Raw genomic sequence first — 21,238 nt, 5'->3', positions numbered from 1 at the left:
AAGTTTAACCTATTTATGTTTATTTGATTCTTGATATATTTGGACTTGATTTACCAGGTTTTTTGTTTTGTTTTTAGTAGTTGGACACAGAGTCTTGCTCTCTTGCCTAGGCTGGAGTACAGTGGCGTGATCTCGGCTCACTGCAACCTCTGCCTCCTGGGTTCAAGTGATTCTCTTGCCTCAACCTCTTGAGTAGCTGGGACTACAGGCCGGAGCCACCACGCCTGGCTGATTTTTGTATTTTTAGTAGAGGTTGGGTTTTACCATGTTGGCCAGGCTGGTCTTGAACTCCTGACCTCAAGCGATCTGCCCATCTCGGCCTCTGAAAGTGCTGGGATTACAGGCGTAAGCTACTGTGCCCGGCCAATTTACTATGTTTTAAATTTCTATTTATCTTGCTTTTTCTATGCTTCTTGCTTGCATATACCTAAGTTTCTGCATGTTTTTTATCCGCAATTCATTTTTCTTCTCCCCATAAGATTAGAATTTATACTTTTATTCTTTTAGTGATGACCTTTGAAATTTGACGCTGTATATTTAACTTTAAAAAGTCTATAGTAAAATAAAATCTTACTCTTATTCCCAAAGCATTCAATTACCACAGAAAAATTTAACTCCAATCAATTACAGGCTGTTGTAAATTACATTTTTTTGTCCGTATATTGCCATCTACTACTGTTTAATCCATTCAGAAAATGTTCTCTGACTACAGTGGAAATAAGCTACAAACCAATTATAAAAATAAAGAATCCCAACTACCTGAAAATTAAATTATATATTTATAAATAATCCAAGAGTCAAAAAAGAAATTGCAACAGATATCAGAAAATATTTATGAACTGACCAACTTATTTTGCTCCCTATCCTTTTCTTGGAAAGGATTAAAAGGGAGGGTTTTGAAAAAGTTTTTCTGATAACACAGGCCACCGAAGACAATGATCTTACTGAATTTCTTACATGGGGAAAAAACAGTTCAAACCAGAACATTACTGATCATTATTATTACTGATTTTAGAAAATTAAATCACAACAACAATGATTACCCAGAATTAGCAGAGATATATACAAATGTGTATAGTCATATTTATGACTTATTAAAGCGGACCATTTAATATCTCTGACTCAAGCTGTCTATTAAAATATCCATTTCATTTGAAATCAGGTATTAAGAAATATAGACTGGCTATTTATAAAACATGTCTTAGCTGTAACTCACCTTAACATAGCTATTACTAGTGTTTAAATCTTGACTGATGTTAAGATACTCCCCACATTGATCCACAGATAATAATCCTATCAAAATCCCATCTGCCTTTTCTTGAAGAAATTGACAAGCTGATCCTAAAATTCATATGAAAATGCAAGGGATCCAGAACAGCCTAAACAATCTTGAAAAAGAAGAGTGAAGTTGGAACAATCATCCTTGGTGATTTCAAAACTTACTCTAATGCTGTAGCAATAAAGACAACGTGATATTGGCATAAAGTCAGCCTTATAGGTCAATGGAATAAAACTGAGGCCTTAAAAATAAACCTTTACATTTATAATTAATTGATTTTTGAGAAGAGTGCCAAGACAATCCCATGGGGAAACAATACTCTTTTCCACAAATGATGTTGATATAACTGAATATCCACATGCAGAAGAATGAAGTTAGACCCTTACATCATACCATACAGAAAAATTAACTCAAAATGGACAAAAGACCTAAATGTAAGAGCCTAAACTATAAAACATAATTGGGGCTGGGCACAGTGGCTCATGCCTGCAATCTCAACACTTTGGGGAGGCCGAGGTGGGCGGATCACAAGGTCAAGAGATCGAGACCATCCTGGCCAACATGGTGAAACCCCGCCTCTACTAAAAACTACAAAAATTAACTGAGCATGGTGGCATGTGCCTGTAGTTCCAGCTCCTCGGGAAGCTGAGGCAAGATAATTGCTTGAACCTGGAGGCGGAGGTTGCAGTGAGCCGAGATCATGCCACTGCACTCCAGCCTGGCGGCAGAGCAACAATCCGTCTCAAAAAAAAAAAAAGGAGGAAATCTCTGTGTCACTTGATTAGGCAATAGTATTCCAGATAAGATTTAAAAAATCACAAGTGACAATAGAAAAAAACAGATAAATTGGACATTATTAAAATCTAAAATTTTTTGTGCTTCCAGAAAGTAAAAAGGTAACCATCAAGTAGGGAAAAAATATTTCTAAATCCTATCTGACAAAGGGCTCTTATCCAGAGTATATAAAGAACACTTACATTCAACAATAAAAATGAAAACATACCAATATCTGAAAGGGCAAAGAATTTAAAAGACATTCCTCCAAAGAAGATATTATAAACACCCAATAAGCAAATGAAAAGATATTCAGCATCATTAGCCATTAGGTAAATGCAAATCATGACCACAAAAAAGAGATACTATTTCATACCCATTAGGATGTGAAAATCAAAAACAGAGATCACTCATAGTAATGGCAAGGACACAGAGAAACTGGAACCCTCAAACATTGCTGTTAGTAAAAGGGCAAAATCACTTTGGAAAACAGTTTACAAGTTCCTCAAAAAGAGGAAATACAATAAGTTTTCATACGAACCAACAATTCCACTCTAGCTATACACTCAAGAGAAATAAAAACATATGTCCACACAAAAACTTACAAACAAATGTTCATAGCAGCATTATTCATAATGGCCAAAAGGTATAAACAAATCAAATGCCTGTCAACTGACTAATGGCTAAACAAATTGTGGTATATCCATACAATGGAATATTATTCAGCCATAAAGGGAATGAAGTTCATGCTACAACGCGGATGAACCTGAAAAACATTATGCTAAGTGAAAGCAGCCATTCACAAAACACCACCTATTATGACTTTACTTATATAAAATGTCCAGAATAGAAAGCGGCCATTCACAAAAGACCACCTATTATATGATTTTACTTATATAAAAATGTCTAGAATAGACAAATCTGTAAAAACAGAGAAGTAGATCAGTGGTTTCCAGGGGCTAGGGGGAGGAAGAAACAGACAGTGGCTGCTAACAGGTATGGGGTTTCTTTTGGAGATGATGAAAATGTTCTAAAATTAGATAGTGGTGTTGGTTGAACAAGTCTGTGAATATATAAAAAAAACCCCACTGAATTGTACACTTTAAAAGGGTGAATTTGATGGAATGTAAATTATATCTCAATAAAGCTGTTATTAAAAAAAAAAGAAGGACAAATTTGACAATATAGGTCTATTTCAGTTAAAATGATAAATCCTATTCTAAGAATTCTTTGGTTATTTATTCAAGTCATTCTTGTCTTAAAAACTAACTTGTCTGATGTTGGGAATAACTATTTGAAGCACAGAGAATGCACAGAGCACACTCATAGGTCTATGGTTAACAGGAAATCTGTTGACTAGGCTGTAGGCTCCTAGTGAGCAGAAGCCTTGTCAGATTCATCTCTTTATCTCCAGTACCTAAAAGAAGTCCTGTTTCCTCTTGCGTCAATGAATGCATGCTACTGGATGCAATGCAAGCCTTCTTTAGTCACATCAGAACAATGCAGTGTGTGTCCCTTTCCATTTCAAAATTTAAAAAAAGGCAAAGGGAAGAGATCACATTCTTTCTTTATTGGGGCTGGGGAGGAGCTCACATTGTGGACCATCTTTCGTTCTCTCACTCACCTGCCTTTGCTGAAGAGGGACGAGACAGTTTCTGGCTATAGATGTGTGCAGCACTTTGGAAGGAAGAAAAGGAGCCAATGGTGTGACTTCCTGATCGACAGCGAGGCAGGCCAGCAGGGCTTGGGATGTTCTGTGTCCCAGGATGTAGGGAGGGAGAAGCACTGGCAGAGACTGTGTTCAGTAAAATTGTTGGCTGGTGAGGCATGCTGGGGATAGCTGAAGGAATTTGAGATAAAGAAGAATGGTGGCCAGGCCCTGGAGAAAGGTCTGAGGTTGTAACAGATGACAAATGGGTGTTGGGAATTTTCTGCAGAGTAGCAGTAGGACCAGAGAAAGGAGCAGACGAAGAATTGGTATAAACTAATTTTGCCTCTTTTTCTGCTGAAGTGGTAAATCCTATTAAAAACAAAACAAGACATCATTTTAGAAAAAACAAACATACAATCTCTATAAAACAAATATTTTTAAAACATAAACATCACAATAATCTTGGCATGAAACAGGAATCATGAAATACAGACTTTAATGAGTATTCATCATAAACTTAATGATTTTTGCCTACCAGAAACAACTTGGCAATAGAAATAGGAATTTACTTTTATTCCTTTCTAAAAGCTGGAGTTGGGACTACCACTATGAAACAGAGCAGGCATGTTTTACACATGTTAGGACATCAAGATGAAGTCTCCACTAGTAACAGCTAATTCCTCTCCCCCTTCTCTTCAAGCTTCTAGGAAAAAAGAATTTTTTCTAATTTCTCACTCAGAAACTAGAATTTCTAAACTCAGAATTTCTAAACTTAAGAAAATGAAAAAGTCTTTGGAAGGAAAACAGCTTATCAATAGATAAGAGAAAATTCTAAGGGAAAAGGAAAAACAAAAAAAAATATTTCTTTGAGGTAATGTTCCATGCTTTAGAAATATTTAATATCTGATGACTATTTTCTTCTTTTAGGGAATTATCAGAGAGCAGTAAATCTAGGTAGGTTTGAAATCACTCACGAGATAATTTATCAGAGTGAATTTCTGTTGCCTGTTGCTGTTTAGGCGGCTTCATTTTTGCTTCTTCCATTATAGTCTCAGGGTGATCTGAAATAAGAAATACTGAGCTTGGACTCTCCTAAAATCAATTGCAAGTCTGTTGTTCTATACATAATTTTATTTCCAAAAATATAACACAACTGCTAATCAATGCTGGGAAACATGGCACATCTCATCACATTTTTCCAAAGATGGAGACACCCACAGCCCTATGGAGTGGGCAACCAATTAAATGATTCCCAGCTATTCCAAATCCCAGCTACAGTTAACTGAACCAGGGAAAGGTACCTAAACCCAGGGCAGCCATCCACAGACAGCCAACAAGCTAGGGCTTATCTGGAAAAATAATAATAATAATAAGGGCGGTCAGATGCTTATGCCAGGAATTCAGACGGAGGGTTCTAAGAGATCACGTTGGTTGGTGGTAGCCCCTGGAGCCAAGAAGTTATAATATGTATGGAGCAGCGAAGCTACCCCGAGACAGCAAGAGCGGTCCCACTATTTCTTGGCGTAATACCTGGATACTACGATGGCTCTGTCTCTTAAACTCTTCAGTTTTACTGGAGATAGGCTGATCAGTATATTCAATAATAGTATCACTCTAATCAATTTTGACATTAATAACTAATTTTTTCTCTACTACAGAATTTTGAAACAGAATAGCCAAAGCTAATTACATATAAAAATATTCCAAAATCTTTGTCAAGGGCTAGAATCATACAAAAACTTAAGAAAGGCCATTTTATACATCATCTTTCAGAGTGAAAGAATAAAGACACATGAATTTTCTCCCCTCCGTCGCCAATAGCAGTGGTAACACTGTCACACACTCGTTTGTTCATGTTTGAAATGAGTCCAGATACTATACTATCAAATGTCATAATGTTGTTTCCTTGACTGAAGCCTTCCTACTACCCTTAATAGGTTTCCTAGTTATCCTTAATAGGTTTACATAGGTATGGATCTTACGTAAAGGTAATCCCTTAAAACACAAACCCTAGAAATTTGAATGACCTATCAGTACAAAAGATATTGCCACTACATGCTGTTAGGGCTTCCACATTACTGCCAGGGGAGAAGCTACTAGATGAATGTCCATCTAGGCCCCTACCTCCCCAAATTAGCACACTTTTCTCTATTCCAACCTTATTACAAGAATTCCTTTGTCTCCCTTAGCCAAAACTCTTAAAGGAGCTTTTCAGAGCTTCTGCCAGCTTTCTTCTTCTATTCACTCACCCAACTTTATCTACCAGACAATAAACTTTATAAAGTTAAAGACTGTGACAGTCCTGGTCATTGTATCTCTAGCAACCATGAAAGTGCCTAACACATAATAGGTGCTAAGTAAAAAAAGAAGTATAGAAGGAATGAATGAACAGGTGAATGACGTTAGAAAAACTCAAAGAAAAGGGCTGGATTCAGGACTTCCAGTAATACAATAATTCAATTATACAGTCAGTTAAACAAGCTCATGTGGATTGGCCTAGGAACCAAACCAGTTTTTAAAACATCAACACTGTTTCTTTAGGAAAATTCAGTCTACATTTTAAATGACCAATCTTCCTGGCTATTTCCACATTAGGTTATCATAACCTTAAGAGCAGGGAAGAAGTCTCCATCTTGGAATCTAGTACTTAGCACACTGACAAAATCAGTAGGTTGATTACCTAAGCCTTAGGCTTCCATCTAGGTTTTAAGTTAACTACATTTAAAGCACAGAGCTTTGTTTATAACAGAATGTCACTGCTATTTTTTTTTTTTTTTTTTATCATGGTGACGTGAGCTAGACAGCCACATCCATACTCAATTCCAAAATCCCCGACCATGGAATTCCCCAGCAGTAACAAGTTTTAGAAACATGTAGGGGCCTTCTGGATTATAACAATAGCTGAGGAAAGCTAATGGCATGTCAGGCTTGGAACCAAGTATAATAGATATCCCACCAGGTATGGAACAGCCCGACACAACAAAGAATTCTCCTGTCCAAAATGCCAATGATGTTAAGTTAGAGAAAGTAATAAACTTGACAAGAGTCAGAAATAATCATTAAGAGAGATAGAAGAGAATATTAAGAGCACAAACTTTGAGTCAGGCAGACTATGGATCAAATTCCTTGTCCCTGCACGAAAAAGAATAGCCTTGGGCAAGTTACTGAGTCTCTTTTAGCTTAGTTTCTCATCTGTAAAGAGGTTTTGTAGTAGCGCCCACTCTACGTGGTTTTGGGAAGTAAAAAATAAGACCATGTCCAGCAGATAGAAAGATAAGTGTTCACTAAATACCAGCTATTATTAGCTTTTCTTGAAAAGCTCTCTGTTGTTAATTGCCATGAAAAAAAAATCAGACCATGTCTCTCTTCTGCTTTTAGGACCAAAAGTACTGTCCCCCATTCTCCACCCCCTCCCCATGCTACAAAGTCTCATTACCTTGGAGACTATTAGTGCTTAGCCAACACATTATTCCTCATTCTCCTTTGCATTTCTCATTTCCTCACTTGTTCTTGTTTTTCATTAACTAACCAGCATACTTACCACCTTTTGCCCCACTATCAGAATAACTGTTGTTGTTCTTAGAACTTTTAGAGTGAGTCCCCAGGAAGACACTAGCAGACTTGTTCTTTTGGGTATAAAAAGTCAACACCTCCTCCAGTTCAGCCTCACTGAAATGAGGAGAAAAAGTATGGTCAGACAGGAAGCTATTCTGGAAAATCTTTCCACCAGATTTTATTATGAAAACAGAGCAAGCTGGAAAAGGGAAAAATGAAAAGCACAAGCTGAAAATTCCCTATTAATAGGTGGTTAAAATAAAATATAAATGAAAGCAATCTAAAAAATTTAAAGCATAAGGTTTTATTCATTCCACAGTGAATTTTCTAGATCTACACTGTCTAATATGGTAGCCACTAGTCAGTCATATGTAACTATTTAAATTCAAATTAAATTAAATTAAAGATTCTTTTCCATAAACTAGCCACACTTCAAGTGTTCAGTAGTCACCCACAAAAAGTTCTATTGGACAGCCACATTTGAGAACAGGCAGCAACCAACTACACACTGTAGGCTAAACCTGACCAGCGACTTGTTTTTATGGCCCCCAGCCAAAAATTTTAAAAAATACATTTAAAGAATATGCAAAACAACAACTACAACAAGAACAACCACCACCACCACCACCACCACCACCACCACCACCACCAACCATATGCAGCCCACGGAGTCTGAAATGTTTATTATCTGGCCCTTCACAGTTTGTTCAGTTCACTTCTAGATAACTGAAGTATCTTCACTTAAAGAGCCACTTGTCATTTTCATTGCCTAAGTCAAAAATAAGGAAATCCACCAATAACCATAGAATTCCCTAACCATCTATATAATGCACGAGGCTAAGGTAGATCATCTCTAAATCACTTCAAAGTACTGAAATTATATGCTCTTTATGAATAGCCACAAAATAGAAAGTATAAGAAAACAGATGAGGGGCCAGTGGATTCTTCTAGTGAACATATCACACACATGGACTTTAATCTGTAGCAGCTTCTCAATGGCCTTTTTCTTTTCTTTTCCTTGAAGCTTGGCTATGTTCTAGAAAAGTGGCTATTAAGTGAAGTATGCCTGCATTATCACAGAGAACCTATATCCCATCTTCAGAAAACACACTCTAACCAGAACCTAGAAACCAGCTTTATGAATCTCAGCGTAAACCCCAAAGTCTCCAAAGTAGCCAAATGCCACAAGAAAAGTTTCTCAAGTAACTATCAAAGATCTACAGCTGAGGTTGCAAACCTCTGCCTGTCAGTGTGTTTTATTTGGCCCTTCACAGAATACTGAAAGGCAAAGGTTATGGCTGGTCAAAATACAAGCTGCTTTATATCTGTCTCATCCTTTGCCCACTTCATAATTTATGTTTTCCTGTCTGACTCCGGCACGTATTTGAATTTACCAGCCCTGAAAAGCATCCGTGTACTCAAACCAAACTTAATAAAAGAAGAACTTTACCACATTATTTCCCCAAAATCAACACCCAATCCACATTCAGAAGTAATTATGTTCCAATGCATTTTATCTCCAAATCTATAGAATTAGTTAACCGTATATATAATTCATTTTTAGTATCCAGTTAGACTTGCTTGGGAAATAGTGTTCTTTTAAAGTCTGGGTTTTTTTAAATATATATTTTAGGGATTTTGAAGATCCTTAGGATAAACCTGAAAATTATCTTTTTTTTTTAATCCTTTTCTGTTTTCATAATGTTAATGAGAGAAACTGTTTCTATACCTGTTTTATCAATCATATTACTTAAGACTCAAAAATATCAACAAGTAACATCATACAATTATGGACTCCTACAAAATGATATATTTGTTTGCTGTAAAGCGTATGATAGTGAGGTCTGAAAAAGGTATTAAACAAAGATCATATTATGCTGGTGATTGATAAGCCCCTACCCGTACCTCATTTAACTTCACAAATCAACATAGGGTAGATTTTCTACTGATTTTCTCCCTATTTGTGACTTTGACAGTTGAAGCCTAAGTAATGGGGTTTATGGTTTTTTTATCCTATTTTATTTTAATGGTTTTGCACATCTCTCTATTTAGAAAAAAATTCTCCAGTGTAAGTTTTACAAGATTTAAAATTGAGTGCCTTTGTTATCTCTTCCTTTGTAAGCCAACATAAATGGACAAAATGGCTTGGCTGACTTTTATCAAGATAGAGAGATGAATACTGAGATTTTCCATTTCTAAAGGCTAACCCTAAGCATGAAGAACTTGTTCTACTTTATATAAATTAGGTGTAACCCTCACAGAGTGGAGAAATTGCAAATTCCTCAACCTATTCAATGTAGGCAAAATTTGGTCATTTCCACTCCATGAGTAGGTCAGGGATAAATTCAGACCCAGTAAATATGAGATGCCTCTAACTTCAACTTTCCAAAGGGCTCTCTTGTGACTTCAAGAGATGTGTACTGTGAAGGCTGTCTAGAACTACAGCCCTGCTACCCAGCAGTAATGTTTTGATAACTGAAGCCATGAAAACAGCAACATAATTGGCTAAGATATGGAGAGGCCAAGTCTATAAAATGTTTTCTCCTTCTGAGAATGATTTCTTTTTTCTTCATTTAGAGACAGGGTCTCACTATGTTGCCCAAGCTGGCCTTGAATTCCTGGGCTCAAGCAATCCTCCTGCCTCAGGCTCCCAAGTAACTAGGACTAATGCGGTGCGCCACTGTATCCAGCTTTAAGAGTGATTTCATTCACATCCATGTGTCAGAAACAAAGGAATGCTGGTATTCAATCAGCAGTATGGAAGATGGAATAAGACAGCTTTAATTAATCAAGAATGTCTTCTACCTTGCTTGTCTGATGAACTCTTGAAAGTTTTCCATATTCACCCCATCCTCCTCTTCTTCTTCAACTTTCTTCTTTGATTTCTTTTCAGCCATTTGTTCTGTTTCCTACCCAGTGCCCAAACCCCACAGAAAAACAACAAGATAAAACTGACTCCTAATAAATATGCACTTCATCATGTACTTTCAATAGCCTTGAGTTAATCTGTCCTTATAATAAAGACATTTAATTCTTGTATGTACTTTTGCTACCTATAAATGTGATATATTACTTTTGGCCATGATTTTGTAAAACACGGTGAAATTCCCAAGTAAAAGTTGCAGAATGAATATAAATTTTAATCATGTTTTTACTTTCTACTTACACAGCACATTGACTAAAGAGCTTTTTATAGTAGCTTAGTAATATCTACGATCACCCTTGTAGCTTTAACAATATGACAACAGACACAGTATTTTGTTCCAATTAGGAAAGACAGATCTTGGAAGGTACTCTTATACCAGCTTCCATATTGAATAAATTCTTCACTTATATAAGACATAACAAAATTCTCAACAGATCTGGAGTAAACTGTGTCTATGAGTTTGGTGTACTGACATTCTACTAACAATTCCATGCAACTTTAGAAAAGCCATTTAAATTTCTGTCAGCTTTTCCTTCTGCAAACTGACCAAACCTCCCAAACCCAAACACCCAAAATCATATTTTTAATGCATTCTGAGATCCTGGGATATAGAAGAATGCTTTGTAAAATATTCTAATTAAATAGTATATCTCTTGGGCTTGACTGTAAAATTCTGTAACTGTATAAAATGTTTTAAAGATGAAAGTATAACTTGCTCAAGAAAGAATATGTCATCGTATTCAATCCACAGCTCAAATTTGTTCTCAAATGGTCAATTTGCCACTTTCTACAGGCACTAACAACCGTGCAGACTCACACAGCCTAGGATTCATCTCACTGCTCAAATGGAATCTGCCTTTTGGTAAGAATTAAGAATTATCTATGGCCACTGGGCCTTCGGAAGTAATTAATAGTTTTTCAGACCAGCTGGGTTAAGGTGTGGGGTCCTGCTTCCCCTAACAGTAATACACAAGGGATGGTGATGCCAGAGAACAGAAGAAGGTCTCCATCCAGTTGCACGGAGGCTTCTAGCCAGTCTGTTTCTGACAGTGTATGGCAATCCAAAGCACAAGACTAACAGACAAAAGACTTACCTTGTTGTATACAATGATAAAGTCACCCAGCTGGTGGGCCAGGATTCTTCTGCGTTCCAGAAGTGCCAATCGTCGGCTGGGTAATACCATCCTCAGTGACTGCTGGAGGTTATTTGATGCTCGCTTGAGGAAACGAACAACCAGCTCCTATAAATTAAAGAGTCATGGGAGAAAAAAAAAGGAGGGATGGTGCTAAGCAACAGAAGACAAGCTACAAGGGGATTATATAACAGAGATGTAAGAAGATGTATATTACACATTTCAACAAACAAGACCCAGAACAAACAGGTTAGATATAAAAAGGATACAGAAAGACAAAACAAAACCAAAAGACACTTATTCCCTTCCCTAAATAAGCTGGCAATCAGAAAATTTAAATCAAGTATGTATGTAAATAACTATGTAATACATAGTAAAAGTATGTATTACATAGTACCATAGTACATACACTAATAGTACTATTTAGGGAAGGGTAGCATTCAAAGACAGGTAGTAGAAACTAAAACTGTGGAAGCAGATGAAAGTATCAAAGGTGAGAAGACAGAAAATACAGAAATATTCATATTTAGAGATAGAAAAGATGAGGAAGAGTCAGGAAAAAAAAACCAGGTTAGAAACATCAGAAACATAGAAAACCAGGAGAAAATAGGCTGGGCATGGTGGCTCACACCTGTAATCCTAGCACTTTGGGAAGCTGAGGTGGGCAGATCACTTGAGGTCAGGAGTTCGAGATCAGCCTGGCCAACATGGTAAAATCCCATTTCTACGAAAAATACAAAAATTAGCCGGATGTGGTGGCACACACCTGTAATCTCCGCTACTCAGCAGGCTGAGGTATGAGAATCAATTGAACCCAGGAGGCGGAGGTTGCACTGAGCCAAGATCACGCCACTGCACTCCAGCCTGGGCAACAAAGCAAGATTCCATTTCAAAAAAGAAAAAAAGAAAATTAAGAGAAAATAGTGTCATGGAGGCCAACTGAAGAAAGAGTTCCATGTCAAATGCTTCCAAGAGGCTGGAGCTGGAAAGGCCCACTACAAAGACAAGGCCTTGGATCTGACCACTGAGGGATAATTTCAAGAAAAGAGTTTTAATAAAGAGAGTACAAGAAGACATTAAGAAAATGCAAGGGTAATGAAAAATACACGTGAAGAGTAGAAACTAATGACTTTAAAAGTGTCGTGATTAAGGCAAAGAAAGAACTATCACAGTAGTTTGAAACGTCATAGCTTTTTTTCTTCCTGAAGAATAAAGGAGCTTTTAGAATTGGGGGTTGTCAAGGAGGGCACAGTGGAAAGTTACTAAGGGAAAGAAAGAATACATCTCACTGAAGATGGAGGCAAAGGATTTTGAAATCTGAACAGATACCAATCAGATTACTGATAAAATCATAAATGCTTCAAAGAGAGATTTTATAAGGCCAAAAGCCTTAAAGATGTTGTTGTCCAAAAACCACAATAAAACTGCCTTCAGATGATATATCTGGGGACGTTCTGTTGAGGTGCCTTCTGTGAGTTATGAGATAAGGAATCTCTAACCTAAGCTGGAGCAGAGAGGCCAACTCTACATCTACCTTCCTCAAAAGCAAGACTAGGGCTTGCACGCTCTGTCTCTCCCCCTCTCTCTCTTTATATACATACATACATACACACACACACACACACACACACACACACACACACATATATCTTCTTTTTTTTTTTTTGAGATGGAATCTTGCTCTGTCACCCACGCTGAAGTGCAGTGGTGTGATCTAGGCTCACTGCACCTCCGCCTCCCAGGTTCAAGTGATTCCCCTGCCTCAGCCTCCCGAGTAGCTGGGACTACAGGTGCGCACTACCACACCCAGCTAATTTTTTTGTGTTTTAGTAGAGACGGAGTTTCACCATGTTGGTTTCGAACTCCTGACCTCAACTGATCCACCTGCCTCAGCCTCCCAAAGTACTGGGATTACAGGCACGAGCTACCACACCCAGCCTAGATATATTTTCAAGAAAGAATTCACAGAACTGGTATTAAGTTTTACAGTGATGATCCCCAATATTCTTGTAGAAAGCCCCAAAGAAATACTGTGTGAATTCCAAGCCAGCATCTGCGTGGTTATTCTTTTTTAAACTATATTTTTTCTTCTTGAATTTGATTCTGGTTCATTGTCCTTTGGTGCCAGTTCACTCCAGCGTAAATGAAACAGCCTCATAACCAGAGGGTTGAATTTCATAGTCCTACTCTGCTGTCTTTACTATAGGGTGGTTTAAGCTGTTATATTAAAACATTATTTTTTTCACAGTGGAGCAGACGAACTGACTCTCAAAAAGACAGTTTCAATTTTCCACTTGGAAAGAGCAGAGCTAACATTTTCCACTGATGGCTGAAGGATTATTCACAACACACAAGGTTTTATCTCTGGGTTCCATTGGCTACTTTAAATTCATAAGTTGTTTTCTGGGATAACCAACATGTTTTTACAATAAGCCTGGCATAAAGACTTGCCTTTTGTATGCAGAGGACTAAAAATTACAGTAAGGTCCCCACTGAGCGGAACAAAGAATGCAGCTGTCTCAGACTCAAAGGCCCCTCTCCTTTTGGTGACAAATCCCTGTTATTAAAAAGAATATGGGGCTGGGTGCAGTGGCTCATGCCTGTAATCCCAGCACTTTGGGAGGCCAAGGCGGGTAGATCCCTAAGGTCAGGAGTTCGAGACCAGCCTGACCAACATGGAGAAACCCCATCACTACTAAAAATACAAAATTAGCCAGGATTGGTGGTGCATGCCTGTAATCCCAGCTACTTGGGAGGCTGAGGCAGGAAAATAGCTTGAATCCGGGATGCTGAGGCAGGAGAATAGCTTGAACCCAGGAGGCAGAGGTTGCAGTGAGCTGAGATCGCACCACTGCACTCCAGCCTGGGCAACAGAGCGAGACTCCGTCTGAAAAAAAAAAACAAAACTGAAGGGCTGTGGCTTCTTCTATAAGCTCTGACCTTACCAAACAGCTTAAAGCTCCCCATCATACTGATTCACACACACAAACCCGTCCTAGAATACTGAATCCCAGGAATGCTCAAATGACTGATATACAGTAAAAATGATTATGCAAGTTTGATTCTAGCAATCTAAGAATCTTACGAGGTCACAACTAGTAAAGTAAAAAATACCAACTTGGAGGATGGTGCATTCTGACAGGGCCTATAATAAGGTGGTGACTTTCAAAGAGTTAATTTGACTCCTCAGGACAGAAAATAAATGCTTTATGATGCATGAAACCAATGGAGGAGCAAGTAATGTACATCTGTGTTTAAGTTCCAGTTTCATCACATACAACCTGTGGAATTTTGGCTTCTCGAGGTCTTTGTTTGCTCTTCTGTAAAATAGGGATAATAATGCCTACCTCAGAGTTAATAATATGTGAGGTTGCTTGAGAAAAGACTGTAAATTGTTATTCTTTTAAAGGGCTTTGCACAAGGCTTCACATCCAACAAGACATCAATTTCAATTTCAAAATGAAATACATTGATGCCTTCACTACGTGGTGTAATGAACATAGCTCCAGGTCAAAGATTTGCTTCATGTTGAAGTATTAAGAAATCTAAAAACTTTCTTATGTAATAATTCTTTCACCAGAAAAATACATTGCACTTTACCTTAATAGAAAAAAAAACAAAAAAAAACAACAACAACAACAAAAAAAACAGAAAGAAGAAAGAAAAAGGGAAAGTAAAAAAGTTCCAATAAGAAGAGCCTCACCATCTGTTCATCCTCTTTGGCAGCCCAACTGGCACTGAACGTCTGACCTCCACTGTCTTTCATCAGGCGAATTTGAACATGCTGGAGATAGGCAGAGAATGCTATTCGGGCCTGCACTTTGCTATAGAAATCCAAAACAACATACTGTTATGCAATGGAAGTGTAAACCTACAAAATGTGTACTTGCTTCTCTCAAAGTGACTGAGGATCCTTCTATTATGATGGCTAAGAAATATGAAACCCATCTTACAGCCTGTGAATAATGATTCCTTCTAAGCAGTACGTGAGGGTTTTTTTTTAATTTCCTATTAAAAGAATCAGAGATGGAGAATCCTATTTATTTTCTCATTATTAGCATGAGGGAAAACAACAGGAACAGAAAATTAAATTTCCTACTCAAACCTTCTCTTTGGAATTTTTTTTTTTTTTTTTGAGACAGGGTCTCATTCTGTCACCCAGGCTGCAATGTAGTGGCGGAATCTCGGCTCATTGCAACCTCTATCCTGCTGCATTCATGCGATTCTTCTGCCTCAGCCACCTGAGGAGCTGGAATTATAGATGCACACCACCACACTCAGCTCATTTTTGTATTTTTAGTAGAGACGGGGTTTCACCATGTTGGCCAAACTGGTCTCGAACTCTTGGCCTCAAGTGATCCACCTGTCTTGGCCTCCCAAAGTGCTGGGATTACATACAGGCCTGAGTCACTGTGCCTGACCCTCTCTGAACTTTTTAACAACTTTCTTGGGGGAACAGACAGGAGTACTGAATCTTCACAAAAACCACTGTATTAATGAGAAATTTTTTTTACATTTGGAGGTCCTTAAGAACATATCAGTTAGTGCAAAAGTGTGGATTTTGCAATGGCAATTGATATTTCTAGTATATAAAAGTGTCCAAAGCAGGAAATAGATAAATCCTATAAAGGAACTCTTAAGGCCAAATTTAAGGCCACACTGTTCTCAACTACAAGATGGAATGGCTGGAGTCCAGAACAAATGAGGGAGGTCCAACAGAGTTTGTCATAGATAAACTGATGGGCCAGGCAGGACAAGCCCAGATATTCAGTGGGCAAAAGAAACCCTCAAGTCTTGTGAAAAGCACCTCAGCAATATTATTAAAGAACCCAGCTATTTTCTGCCTGGTAGTCTAGGCTGGAAACAAGGAAATCTGATCGAGCTATAGTCTGGAAGACAGAAGTGCCAGAGAGACACTGATGATTTTCACCTCAGCTGCTATTCATGGCAGATCTGTTTTCTGTCAGTCAAGATTTTGGTTACTTCAGCTGATTGGCCTTCTGACACTGTAGCCAAAATAATATCACTGAAGATTAGGGCCCAATACAAACTTTGTTGACAATCCTCGCCCATGCAATATCACTGAATGCTTTCTACTGACTGTTTTCACAAGGTTAGGAGGTAGGATTTGGATAGAGTAAGCTGGAAATCATAAGAGGGCTCCAGTCTAGCTTCCACATGTGTGTTGGAGAATTGGAGGGCAAGGAAGTCAGGCTGGGGAGTAGATTTGCTTTTGAGAGCTTAATACATAAGAGCTTCAGAATATGAACTATGAATAAGGCTAGATCTTTGTTACTAGCAGGGATGCTTTTTACGGGAGCATAATATGGTTTTGAAATAATACATTTACATTTATATTTTCTTTTTTTTTTTTTTAAGACAGAGTTTTGCTCTTGTCACCCAGGGTGGAGTGCAGTGGCGTGATCTCGGTTCACTGCAACCTCTGCCTCCCACGTTCAAGCGATTCTCCCGCCTCAGCCTCCCAAGTAGCTGAGATGACAGGTGCTCACTACCATGCCCAGCTAATTTTTGTATTTTAGTAAAGATGGAGTTTCACTACGTTGATCAGGTTGGTCTCAAACTCAGGCGATCCACCCACCTCAGCCTTCCAAAGTACTGGGATTACAGGCATGAGCCACCATGCCTGGCCATAAATGTAGATTTTCAACTGTTTCTCAAAGACAATAATTATACTCTTGTTTACCCAGAGAACATATACGACTTTGTCCTGAACCAATCCTATAAGCTTTGTTTCCACAACAAACTATTCTCAAGTCAAAATAAATTTAAAAGATCCTCCGTTTGGGTCAATAAATTCACCTACAATATAATGAGCAAGAAATAGCATGTTTCAGACACCTTCGAATGTAGCAGAATATCCAATTCCACTGATTAATCCCTTTATACGAAAACTTGAAGATCTTTTAAATAAGGGGATTACTGCTCATAAGTTGAGACTTCAATCATTGTTTTGTTGTGAATCACTGTTGCAAAGCAAATGAACAAGTATTGAGGTTTCCATTTCTATAAACCTCACGAATGTTAATTCTGAGACTGTCTCTAAGGTATTGGACACATTGTTCAGCTAGTCACTTGCAACAAACCCCCCAAAAAGATGAAAGAATGAAAACCAGAATGATTTACACCAAAGAAACCAATTTTAAAAAACAAAAGGTTACGTATATGCCCAGTATATAAGATATGCAACAATGAGGCAATGCTTAGAGTTCTGAACCCTGGCTGTGGACCTTCCCCAAACCCCTAAGCAGCCTCTGAGACACTTCACCAAACAATGAGCAGCTTTAGGGAACACAGTCTGAAAACCACTGATTGACACTAACACACCCTGCAATTTTAACAGTTTACTCATTCAAAGTGAGAGCCACAAGATTCGTGAAGAAATCATTTATTTCTACAACAACTAAGCAGAATGTTATTGCTGGAAAGGACCTTAGAATACAGTCCAGTGGTTATCAAATGCTCTATTTTCAATTCAGTGAAATCTTTTTTCCTTCTAGGAAGAAGTTTGAAAAAACACTTGTCTAACTCCATACCTTGGATTGACAGAAAAGGAAACTGAGGCCTAGAGAAGCTCTTTGACTTGCCTATGACCACACAGCAAGTTGGTAGCACTAAAATAGACAGAGCCCAGGTCTTCTGACTGAGTTTAGTGTATTCTCCACTGACAGAACTATTCTTATTCTCCATGACACCGTTCCAAATCTTAACTCTATCCCATGGTACTCCAATCCAGACTTTCAGTATAAGAACTGGCCTCTAATTTAGAAATAAAGACTATCATGCATAAATGCCTAAAATTTCTTGCTCTTAAACTTCCATCAACTTCATTCATCCCATAGCACTTTCTTTCTGACTTATAGGAAGAGATATTCCCTCCTCTGGCCTCTTCCCACCTTCCTTTAGGACTCTTCTCTACCAATATATCCATTTCTGCATTTCTAATCCTCTTATCCTCAAATCCTTCCTCTTAGTCTATAAACAAGCTCCAGAACCTCTTCTCAAAAGAAAAAAAAAATCCATTTTTTTAAGCTGGCTGTCTCCCTGATGCATTCTTACCTTCCTTTCACTGCCAAACCCTTAGAAAGTTACTTCACACTTGCTTTCTTATTTTCTCTGCTCACAACTGCTCTTCCACCTACTCAGCTGGCCCTAGGTCACAAATCCAGAAGTCTCTTTTCACTATTCATCTAACTTGGGCTGTTTGAGGCTCTACAGACCTGAAACGCTCATTCTGCAGCTTTTACCATACTACTCCTTTCTGATGTTATGTCTATTGCTCTAACTGCTACTTCTTGATCTTTTTACTGACTTACCCATTGAACAGTGGTATTCCCCAGGGCTCAATTCTCTCTTTTTTATCCTTGCTGAACCAAATAACTTTGTGAACAATCTTACCCATTCTGAAGACTTTCCCTATCAACTATACAATCCTGTTCAACCTCGACCAACAAAGCCGTATTTTCACCTGTCTATTGGACATCAGCCCAGAACACTTCCTTACTACGTCTTAAATCAAACTCATTGTTTTTATCATGAAACCAACTCCTGTTCCTTATATTGACCGAAGGCACCACCAAGTTTCCAAATGTGAAAAATTTAGTCTCATCAATTTTACTTTGCAAATTTTACTAAGTCCATCCCATTCTCTCCATTCCTAAAGCCATTACTCTGATCAAGGCCTTCATCTTCCTGGCTCTGGACAATTCTAACAGTCCCTTACTCACCGCCCCCCCACCCCACCCCCCCCGCCTTTAGTTTCACTATCCCACAATGCAAGCACGATTTACTTTCTAAAACAAGATCTCATCATATCATTTATCTGCTTAAAAGTCATCTAGAAAATAAAGCTCAGGCTCCTCTTACAGCCCTTCACAATTTAACAACATCCAATTTTTTAGTCTCATTTCTTACCATGCTCTTCTCCCCATGTAATTCTTCTAGTCTGTATTTTGTAAACACACCAAGCTCATTATGATGTCTGGGCCTTTGTACTTGCTATTCTGCTGGGAATGTTCTGCCTCCTAATATTCACAGGACTGACTCCTCATCATTCAGGACTTACCTCAAAGGTTACCTCTTCATGCCAGATCACTGCAATTAAGTAACTCTGCCCAATTACATTCTAACATTACACCATCTTATTGTCCTGACAGCATTTCTCATGACCTGAAATGACCTTGTTTCTTTGGTGACTGTCAGTCTTCCCCACTAGACTGTAAGCTCCAGGCCTATCTTGGTCCCCATAGTAATGTGAAATGGCCTAGCACAATTCTTGGCATAGGGCAGGTGCTCAATAAAAACTCACCGAGGGACTTAATTAATAACTGTATTATCACACCTCTAAGTCTTTTTTTTTTTTTTTTTTTTTTATAAGATGGAGTTTCACTCTTGTTGCCCAGGCTGGAAGGCAATGGCACAATCTTGGCTCACTGCAAACTCCACTTCCCAGGTTCAAGCAATTCTCCTGCCTCATCCTCCCTAGTAGCTGGGACTACAGGCATGTGCCACCACGCCCGGCTAATTTTGTATTTTTAGTAGAGACGGGGGTTTCTCCATATTGGTCAGACTGGTCTTGAACTCCTGATCTTAGGTGATCCAACCGCCTCGGCCTCACAAAGTGCTGGGATTACAGGTGTGAGACACCGCGCCTGGCCACCTCTACGTGTTTATTGCCTCTACCTAGCACCCCCACACTTAACCATCACTTCCCAAAGCTCCTGAAACCCTACTCATCAGTCAAGGCCTGATTCCAATTTTCCCTCCTCTATAATGCCTTTCTAGCCCTGCCACGCCAGAGTAATCACTCTTTTTCTATGTCCTAAGACCACTTTGTTTGTAGTGGGGCCATGGCCTAAGCTCTCTGTCTCTGATACTAAACCATGAGCTGCTTGAGCTCCTTGTCTCAGTTACCTTATACTCAGTGACTGACACAAATGCCCAACCAATGAGACCCAGGTTTGTATCACAGCTCTACTTTAGACAAGTTACCTAACCTCTCTAAGGCTCAGTTTCCTTAATGATAGCAAAGTCTAATCACAGTCATTATTTCATAGGACTTCTGTAAATATTAAATGAAAAATGACTGTAAAACCACTAAAATAGTACCTGGTACACAGTACAAGTTAGCTGTTATCAGTTTTACTAATATAATTATAAAAGATACTTACCTAAGATTGCCGTTATCTTGAAGAACCTGCATCAGGTTAAATTTAGGCTCCAGCTCCTGAGTCTCAAGTTTGCAGCACCGTTCACCTTTTTTACTCCATTCACGAACTTTCATGGAATTTTCTTTGGGTGTATTTTCTACCAAAGTTGTCAATGAGGGTGTATCTTTGGCTTGATTTTCTCTAAGAAATCCTGCAGACTCCTCCTGGGAAGCTTCCTGCTCTTCATCTTCATTGTCTAATGCGACTTCTTCCTCCTCTTCACTCTCTGTCTCAGTTTTAACATTCATTTCAGCTGGTTGGGTAATCACTAAATGCGAAGAATCACTAATGTTGCTGAAAAAAGGATTAAATGTTCCTCTCTCCCAATACCTTCCTTTTTCTTTTTAGTAAAAGCCCATTTCTAAACCAAACCACAAACAAGGCACAGAATTAATAGCAACCACATGTCACTCTCTCATCTCATATATTCTCTTATTTATTTTTGTTTTTATTATCATTTTTTGCGACAGGTTCTCACTCTGTTGCCCAGGCTGGAGGGCAGTGGCAGGATCTCGGCTCATTACAGCTCAACGTCCTGGGGTCAAGTAGTCCTCCCACCTCAGCCTTCCAAGTAGTTGGGACTATAGGCACATGTGACCATACCCAGCTAATTTTTGTATTTTTCGTAGAGACAGGATTTTGCCAGATTGCCTAGGCTGGTCTCGAACTCCTGGGCCCGTGCGATCCACCCAC

At 38.5% G+C, this 21,238-nt stretch overlaps 1 protein-coding gene across 50 annotated transcripts in view; it reads right to left on the bottom strand.

Moving 5' to 3' along the window:
* Positions 1–21,238, bottom strand: part of TTLL5 (tubulin tyrosine ligase like 5) — a 291,003-nt gene that overhangs the window by 167,681 nt on the left and 102,084 nt on the right. For 45 of the 50 annotated variants that reach the window (XM_073997878.1, XM_073997882.1, XM_073997883.1 and 42 more), the window contains 7 exons: positions 20,507–20,813; positions 15,022–15,142; positions 11,280–11,426; positions 10,065–10,168; positions 7,246–7,373; positions 4,679–4,765; positions 3,678–4,073 (listed from right to left, as the gene is read on the bottom strand). In XM_073997878.1, the coding sequence (XP_073853979.1) occupies positions 3,678–4,073; positions 4,679–4,765; positions 7,246–7,373; positions 10,065–10,168; positions 11,280–11,426; positions 15,022–15,142; positions 20,507–20,813 (1,290 nt within the window). The remainder of the gene's footprint in view (positions 1–3,677; positions 4,074–4,678; positions 4,766–7,245; positions 7,374–10,064; positions 10,169–11,279; positions 11,427–15,021; positions 15,143–20,506; positions 20,814–21,238) is intronic. The other 5 variants (XM_073997887.1, XM_073997894.1, XM_045397588.3 and 2 more) reach the window with 2 other exon arrangements.

Source organism: Macaca fascicularis, chromosome 7, assembly GCF_037993035.2.
Source record: "Macaca fascicularis isolate 582-1 chromosome 7, T2T-MFA8v1.1".
Lineage (NCBI taxonomy): Eukaryota > Metazoa > Chordata > Mammalia > Primates > Cercopithecidae > Macaca > Macaca fascicularis.
The sequence above is the reverse complement of the archived record's forward strand: the minus strand, read 5'-3'. Positions and strand labels throughout refer to the sequence as shown.